The 9,344-nt window shown below is 46.8% G+C and overlaps 1 protein-coding gene across 1 annotated transcript in view; it reads right to left on the reverse strand.

Moving 5' to 3' along the window:
- The window catches only part of DPT (dermatopontin), a 28,387-nt gene extending 19,273 nt beyond the window's left edge, over positions 1-9,114 (reverse strand). Inside the window, exon 1 of the mRNA XM_084787681.1 lies at positions 8,754-9,114. Within this exon, the coding sequence (XP_084643807.1) occupies positions 8,754-9,058 (305 nt within the window). The 5' untranslated portion in view covers positions 9,059-9,114. The remainder of the gene's footprint in view (positions 1-8,753) is intronic.
- Positions 9,115-9,344: the final 230 nt, after the last annotated feature.

Genomic DNA, 9,344 nt, shown 5'->3' on the forward strand with positions numbered 1-9,344 from the left:
TTGGATTATCTAGCCTTCTTTTAAACCCCAAAAGTATTTGCCACTTTGGGCTTAGACACTTGCCATGGACTTCTACTGTCATAGTGTGAAGCGAAAGTAAATTTCCCTGTGCATCTCCTAGGTGGGTGTAGTCATCTCAATTCCATGTCAACGTGGAAGTGAGGAAGCCAGTGTAAGCTCTAAGATCATAGGCAAAGCCTAAAGTCTTCAAAGGGAGAAGGCGGGGTACACCTGGACTCTGTGTGATTTCCTGTTTTCCCATCTTAAAGCAACCAACTTTCTCCAAAGCAAGGCCTTTTACTCCCCATCTTGGATGTGGTTTTAACCCCCTGGTATTCTTCCACCCTTGTGCTTTCTGTACTCAGATCCCTACAAGGAAAAGAGTTCCCATGACAAGTTTTTCCCTTAAGGAAATTGAATGTCAGAAGGTAAGCTGACCTGCCTTATGGAGGCCCAGTTCTGAAGGCAACCCAAGTGCCACAGACCGCCTCTGCCTCTCTGATGGACAGCCAGCACACGGCCCTTGTGAGAAGAGTGCTGTTACTTTTCACATGCCACCTCAGAGAAGGTTCCCTGAGAAGGGTACTTGCACCCTACATGCCAGCCCCAGACCATTTGGAGAAAGATAACCAAATACCAGTGTTCCTCCCCAGCTCCAACTAGATTGCCTTCACATTTGGTAGTGCGAGCCTGATGTGAGTTTGCTAGTGTGGAACTGTTCCTTCCATAACTAGACATTGTTTGGGGTATGGCTTCACAATGTGAAGACAGACATGACAGAGGCATCACCATCACAGCTTATGCTTCTGGAGTGGTGCCCCACCGTCAGCTGAGCCATCGAGAGCTGCTGCCATGGCACCTAATGACCTAGGTTTTTCCTCCTCTGTAAAATGAGCATAACAATAGCATGTGCTTGCGTAGCATAGAGAATTCTGAGGATGCCAGTGTTTCAATGCTTCGTAAATCACTTACTGCCGTTATACTCTGGTGTCGTCTACACAACGAATAAGAGTGAGAGCCGCTCCCTTGTTGAGTGTCAGTGAAGCATCACACAAGTGCTCTGAGCTGTGTGGCCCCCAGGATGAAGCTCACTGGGGTTAGATGTCGCGGCCACTCTGTATACAGCTGCTCTATTATCTCTCATTGCCGCAAGTAGATAGTACAGTCCTTGTGGGAAATGGTCATTTAATCTTTATTTTGTATTCCTCGTAATGCCTGAGGCTTGTCCAATACCTGTTTGCTAGTAGAATGAATGAACAAACGACTGACCAGCTGTCTGCTGCTATTGGAAGCAGACCTAACTTGTAAGGGCCTATCATTTGAATCTTTGAAAGGTTCTGGGCTTCCCCCTAAGTAGTTCCTATGGAAACCGGAGCAAAGGTTCATTTTCCTGTTTCTACCTTCTGCTTCAGGAGCAGCCCCCGTTGGAGGAGGAAGGTGCAAAATCGGTATCACTTTGTGCACTTCTCTTCATGCATTGTTTACACTCTCAGCCACCTCTTCAATGGCTTCTTACGTAACAAAGCCTCTGTGAACATTGGACTTAGCTGCAGAACTGTGGGCCTAGGGGGCAAGGCAGATGAAAGGAGGTGAGGGCAACTGAGGAGGCTGAGGGAGGGAGCTGGAAGGCTCTGCATTGTTCAACACACCTCAACTCAACCAAGGAAAGGAAACAGCGGTACCAGGACACGGCAAGGCCCTGGTGCACAGGGCGGGGCTTGTTGCTTTCACATGGTCTGCAGAATAGTGTGTCAGCGCAAAGGCTGTGGCTTTCCGGATAAGCTGTGGCATGACCCAACGTTCTCAGCAGACTCCAGGAAGATGTTCCCTCAGCGCGTGGGAGCCCGGTGCCCTGCATCAGAGACTCTCCTCACCTTCTTCTTCACTACCTCTTTGAGTTCCAGGTTCAGAAACAAGAGCCACATCAGTCTCACCCACCTAAGACTGGAGTTTCCTGAAAGGAAAGCCACGAGGCTATTGCTCTTCCTGTGAAAACAACATTTGCAGACATGTTCTGAGGAAAGTGGCCTTTCTGAAAATGATTTCTCTAGAGCCCATCACCCTAGCAGCAAAGACAGAAAATTTCCCCTATGCCTGAAATGGTAAAAGAGAAGTAACAGGGCACGGGAGGGCCTCATCCTGAGGAATCCACAGGCAGCGAGGCTAGTCTCCACCTTGACCTGACCTCCCCTCTATGGGACCTCATTTACAGCACAGTGAGGCCTCAGTGCAGCAACACTGGCCAAGAATGCCCAAGCTAGCAACTAACTAGAAAAGTATCTATAACTCAGACTTGTTTTTTTCCAAAACTTTTCATGTCTGGTTTCCTTTAAGGAAGTACAAAACAAACAAACAAAAAACAGAACCAGCAGTTACATTGTTGCTTGCTCTCATTGGCGCCTCAGCTGGACTTTCTCTTATATGTAAGCTTCATCCAGTCTGGGATGGTCAGACAGGAAGAACAAACCCAGGTGGGAGGAAGGGTGTGGGGGGTGGGGGAGCAGTTAGGGAGGAGGTGGGGTTTTCTTTCCTTTCCTTTGCTTTTAAAGTGTCATTTCCTCTGATCTCTGCTAGCCCAGGTGCAAATGTGTGGAAAGCCCACATTCTCAGCGAGCTGAAACAAAAACTTCTATATCGGATGATCTGGTTGTGTTGGTCTTATCTCACTTCATAAACACACACGTATTTTAAGGGTTGTGGTCTGTCTCCAGCCCCACGGAGTAAGCACAGTTTTGTCCATATTCTACACCAGTGGCCTACTCCCTGCACTGTAGGGACCATGTGACCGCAGCCCTCTCAACTTTTCCACGTTCCTTTCCATTCCCCAAAGTGGATAATTCTAACATAGAACCAAGCTTTAGATCCTAATTCTATTTTTCCTGGAATAATTCCTTGCTTATCGTTAACCATTTAAAAACACAATCCACAGAACTTTAGAGTGTCCGTTAAATCTTTCAACAAGTGTTTATTACAGCCTGCTCTGTACTCAGCCTGGTCTTCTTCTTGGGGTACTGGAATTGACAGGCAGATCCTCTGATGGTGGGGGACATTTTTAAAAAAGAAGCAAAGTGGGACCAATGACAGGAGAGCAGAGAAACGGAAGACTGGACAGGGGTAACAAGGGAGTGACCTGTAAAAATAATGACAAGGTAATGTGTAGGGATCTAAACTTAAATGGAGGATAAGGCCACCCAATCTTCTTAGAAAGAAAGAAAGAAAGAAAGAAGGAAAGGATCGAGCTCCCCCAGACAGTTGGTTCCAGGTACTTGGTAGACCGGCCCAGACAGGAAGTTGGCGAGGATCCTAGGCCTGCCACAGCCTTGTTTCCCACACTCGGCCTTGCTGTCCTCAGAAGCCATTCTTACGTGGAATCGATCATCCTTTTACCTCAGCACTTAATGTGGTTTTATCTGAGAAAAATAACATGGGAATCTCCTGAGGTTTCTAATATGGGGAGCAGGGGCTGTCTCTGAGATGGACTCTGCTGTTCGCTCGTTGATCACGTCCTCCTGGTGGGGTGGCCTTGCCAGGCCTGAGAGGAAGAGGATGCAGGCAGTCCTGATGAGGCCTGATAGGCTGGGGCGGGGGCGGGGGGGGGCGGGGGGGGGCGGGGAGGTCTCCCATTAGGAAAACAAAGATACTAAATAACTTCCTCTCAGTACGACTGTGGAGGCCAAAGAAGGTTGGTCTGTGAGTTACTGAAGGACATACATGTATGTTATGAGTCTCCATATTCTCACAGTCTAGAAAAGTCTACAATAACAACCACTGAAGGGACAAATGAATATACAAATGGCAAACGTGATAAGCACCAACGCACCGCGTAAATTAGGGCGCGGATCAGCCGACTTTTCCTTGCTATGGTGATTTCATGGACTTCGCAGTTGCTTGGCTCTCTCTGGCCTTTCCTTTCTAACCTATGCTGTAAGAAGATTGGTCCACATTCGCTGCAAGGTCCCTTCCAGCCCTGGGGTTCTTGGGTAGTGTTACATTCTGTCTTTGAATTTGTCCTCATACAAGTAGCCAGCCTGAATTCTTATTTTTCAGCCTTTCTCTTTGAAATAATTTTAGATTCAAAGACGACACAGGATTCACGTCTACTGTCCACCCGGCTTCTGCTATCTCCTATAACTCGAGTATGTTTCTAAACAACACAAAATGACATCAGCAGAACCCTAAAGTCTAGAAATTATTGTGATTTCACCAGTTCCCCTATTAATGTCATTTTATTGGCCTAAGATCAAGCTGAGATATTATTTAGTTCTTATGCCTTTTGAAACAAAGCGTTTATTGTGAAATATTTTAGTTTACTGAAACATTAAAATTATGGGACATTGCAAGTCCAATAATGAGTTTATCTTGTGGTAACAATGTATGTCAGCTATGCTCTGTACATATTTCAGAGATTCTTGGGGAAGCAGAAAAGGCCATACACATACTAGTGGAGACAGTAAGCCAAAATGAAATGTTCTCTGTCTTATAAATGTGGAAATACCAGAAATCAAAGACTTAACAAAATGGGTCTCCCCATGGGAAAATCTTCATTGATGGTAATGGAGACACTGGCTGGGATTCAGGCTGCCTCAAGCACCAACTAAACTGATTTGGTCTTTCAGTGTATTCATTGGGGGGCCGGCTGTGTCTTAACATTACTCTAGGCACTGGGAACACAGTAGTGGGTGAGACAAAGTCCCTATGTTCACAAAGCTTATATTAAGTGAGAGAAACAAATAGTAAGGAAGTACAGATGTAGCAGTAAGTATATTCAGAAAGCACAGCAGGCTGCAGGTAAAGAGGATGAAGGACATTGATTTACAGGAAGTGAGAACCTTGCCTTTGAAATACCAAGGACCATGAGGTGGGACAATTGCTCTGCACTGCACAGCACGTGGCGGATTGCAGAAAACAAAGCTCCTGGGCAACGTGTCTAGTTTATTCAGACTTACACTGATGCTGGACCAAGTTCTGTGGAATACGTGTCCTTTCCTCTTCTTTCAGCTATGTGGATTGTCATTGATTAGTTAATTTAAAAATTTGGCTCTAATAAAAATAGATGACTTAAGAGCGCCTTTGCAGATTCCCTGAAGTCCAGGGAGTAAGATGGTGCAGATAAACAGAACATTCTTCCTCCAAATACAGATGTCACACAAACTCACTTAGCCCAAACTATGCTTCATCAAATTCCATCATCACTAAGTCATTACGGACTGCCCTTGGATAAGATGTTAAAGTGCCAGATGTTTGTTTTTGATGAAGATTTATTTTAGTATCCTCCTCTTCTTCTTCTCCTAGAAGCATCATGCTTTTTACTTCTACTCTCTTCTCTCACTTATTCCTTTTCCCCCTCCCCCACAGCTTAAGGAACTGAATACCTAAAACCACAGAGACATGATTCAGTGCAGCTGGGAGGTGTGAAGAGTCTCAGCTCAGAGAACCGTCCACCATATGGCAGTTCAGACTCACTACAACGTCCCGTTTCAGCCCGCTCCTCACAAGACTTGTGAATCCCACTGTACATGTTAATTGAAGTCAGAGGAATCCCCTGAGAACATTGCAGGTCTGCCCCTGCAGAGGTACACATATCCATGTGGGACCAGGTAAGGCCTCTTGGGGATTTCAGTGGTAGAGACGGTGCTCTGCTTTAGGATACTTCATTTGAAACCGTGGCTTTCAACATAGACACCATGAGTGAGCACTCAGCTCTCACAGCAGCACCCCGAAAAAATGGCTCCCCATTAGCAGGTTTTCTTCACAGATCCTATGTATTGTCAAGTTTATGTTTACCCCTCCCACCTCTTAAACTTGGAAGCTAATTTACTGACACAAGCCAGCCAAATTACAGAAAACTGGTCAACAGCTCCACCACCACCACCACCACCACCACCACCCCAGAACAGATTAAGAGCCTGCAGCCAGTCTGGGGAGACATAATTGCTCCCCAGCCTGTGAACAATTTCTTTCCTCACAAAATTATGACTGAGACTGAAGGCTGAACACAAAATGCTAGGAGAGAATGCCTGGAGAGTAATTGGTACCAGTTCAGGGGCAGCTGGGTCCTGTGGTGAAAAAGATGTTTTGGGTGTTCATGGCTTTCCAGCTCTGTGATTGGTTAGAGATGGGGAGAAGGGGGGAGTGGAAGGAGGAGAGATCTTAGATTCTGTACTTCAAAAATGCAGAGGAGGGGGAAGGAGAGGGAGAGAGACATCTCACCTATCAATTTGACACTAGTCTCCATGGGCCACCCCGACCCAAAATCATTTTCTCTCTCCCTCTTCCTCTTCCTTTCCCTCTCCCTCTCTCCCTTTCTCTCCCTCCCTCTCTCCCTCTCTCCCTCTCTCTCCCTCCCTCCCTCCCTCCCTCGCCCCCCTCTCTCCAAACAGTTTGGAGTTCATGGCAACCAGCTACAAACAGGCATGTTTTAAACTCGACAGCGTTTGCCTTCTTTCCTTAGCAGGGTGGACACAAGTTTCAAGAGAATGCAAGCAAAAGGCAAGTGCACTCTGAAATCAGCGGGTGCTTTGTGGAGCCTGTAGACTACATAGTCTGAAGGGTCATCCTCCAAAGCAGGCAGCAGAGATTGCTGAAGCCTGGCCTAAGGTCACACTGCATTTTGTCATTAGCACCAGAACCAAAAAACCAACCAACCAACCAACCAACCAAAAAAACAAAACAAACCCGCAGCTTCTGAGTCAGCTCGAGGCTGTCCCATTAGGGAATGAGTGATCTTCACTGAGTGTTGCTCTTCTGTGGCTCTAACAAGGGGGTTGGAAAGATGGCCTGTGTCCACGATGGTCTGCTGGACGGGAAAGACAGTTGCAACTAGGTCACTTCCACCCTTGAAGCCAGGCAATGAGCTTGTCTTCTGAGATACACTGGGGTCTGTCCCCAAGACAAGCTTGGCCTTTGAGTCACTGACGTGTCTGAAGGGGTTTTGGATCATTAAATCTGTTTGGCAGAGACACAGAGGGTGGATGGTGAGGGCCCCTGCAGTTCCTCAGTCTGCGCCTGCTTGTGTAATGCTGTCTCCACAGGCTGGCAGGGCCTCTCCTCAGGAGCGCTAATCAAACTGACACTTGCCCCACCAGGCCTGGACTTCTGCTGGGTTCTTGTAGATAGCCCCTTCTCCCAAAGGGAGACAAACTAGCTTGAATGTGGTTCTGGGGCCCTGGCTCTGCTAACAAGAGTAGGCCTGAGGTGGAGGCAGCAGGCCCTCAGGAGCCCGCCGCTGGAGCTCAGCATATGTTCTTTAAAGCTGAGACCGTTTGGATCCAAATCTTGTTTTTATAGCTGAGGAAAACCACCCTATCTCTAGACCACACTTGACCTCCCCAACCACGATTTATAGACTTGTTTTAAGCATTAAATGAGATAATTGTATAAAGCGCTTGGTACAATGTATGCTCAGGGAAACTCTCAATAAATGAGCCTGCTTTTATTCATGTCCTCTTCTGTCTGGCTGCGTCACTCATCTGTGCCATTTTCTCCCGAATGGCTGGTAGTGTCACCGTCACCACCATTTTATGTTGACCACTGCTAGCCTGTAGGAGCCCCTCACACAGTTGTCTTGCAGAGCAGATAGCATACCTGGCAGCCTTCCAGCTGGGATACCTCCTCCCTCAGTCAGCTTCCCCTAGAGTCAGTCTCCACCCTCTCCCCAAGCCCAGACATTTGTGCTCCACTCAGACAGCTATGAATGATCGCTCTAGCCATCGCCAGCTCTTGAGATGGGACTTCTGACCAAATCTCAGGGCTGGGACAGTGACACATCAAAGAGAAACACAAGCTGGGACTGAATCCATTCCATTGATTGGGACAAAGGGCAGAGGGCAGGAGAGCACCTCTAAAAACCTTTGGTAAACTAAACCTAGCGACATAGGCCACTTTTAAACTCAGGAGAGAGGAAGAGAAAGGGAAACAGAGGGGAGAGAGAAGCACACACAGAGAAATCTCAGTAGTAAAAATTGTCGGAGCAACAGGAAGATAATAAAAATATGTATAAAAAAAGAAAAGAAGAAAATTTAAAGGAAAAAATGGACAGAGCTTATTTCATCAGAACAGCAGAGGGCTACTTAACTTCACCCCCCTTTGTTTCTATTTCTTAGTCCTTTCTCAAAAGTCACTTACTTGAAATCAATATTTCTCAGGCTGTTGGAGCTGAGGACCCAATCGTTTATTTTCTTCCAACTGTTCTGGGGTAATATTTTTGAAAAATGGTGAATCATTACAAAATGGAAACTTTTTTTCAATGTAGAAATTGTAATTACAAGTATAAAAAAATCTGACAATATTAGCTACCAGAACTACTGTGTTTTTCTCCTCTTTCTACCCTTTTGTTCTTTAATTTAAAAAAAAAAGTTTTAAATTGTTCATTTTACATCCTGATGGTAGCTCCCTCCCTCATCTCCAATGCCGCAGTGATGTTCACTTCCTAAAGTTCCTTAAGAAATTTCAACGTTTGCAATTTGACAAACATTCCCCAGGCGCATGTCGTGCCTGCAGGCCACACTGAGCTCAGGGGTGGCCTTTGAAGGAGTAAAACCAGAGAAGTCCATCTTCCGTGCACATATCCTGCCCTGGTTTTTCGCCTGACAGTGCCATCTACATCGTGGCAGCCCTGCCCTCCAGAGCTCACAATAGCAAGGTTAGGTTTGTACTCAGGCTATGAGCCATGCTATTCCTTGAGGACCAAACACCCTGCTGGAATAAGTGCATGCATAGGTGTTCCCATCCCAAGCTTACCGGCTGGTGCTTACCATTCCATGCCAGCCCTGTTGATCTCTTCCCACCAGCACTCCGTGGGCTCCCCAAGGCTTTGGGGCGTGGGCATGCAGGCATAGTTCCATTGTCTGTCAGAGCCTTCCTTCTTGCTGAAGATGCTCCTCACAGCTACCACCACTTGCCCGTGGGGACACTGGTAGCTGAAGCCTTGGCGGTTCAGATTCACCCAGGCATCATCGCTGTAGTCCTGGTACTGCTGGTACGGGTAACCATAGTCACCATACTGGCCCCAGGCTGTAGTCACCAGTGGCAGGAACACCAACAGCAGAGTGAGGTCCATACTGCCCGGCTTTTGGCAAAAAAAATGTCACCCAGAGTTTGCTGGGCTGACTTTTTATACAGCTGCCGCTGACATGTGGCTCCCAGATGTGGGGGAACTGGATCCAACTGTAGTGTGTCATTGCTCAAGCGAAAGCTTTTCCACGCTGAGAAATTGGCCTTGCTTGAGTCCAGCTTGTTTTAAGGTGGAATTCTAGGAATATGCAAGGAACATGTAAATCAAGGAAACTCCCCTGAGAATCACTTCATGGAGAGGGTCCAGAGTCAGTGGTTCTACTAGGCTCAGA

This window comes from Acomys minous (assembly GCF_964271855.1).
Source record: "Acomys minous genome assembly, chromosome: 1".
In the NCBI taxonomy this organism is placed as follows: domain Eukaryota; kingdom Metazoa; phylum Chordata; class Mammalia; order Rodentia; family Muridae; genus Acomys; species Acomys minous.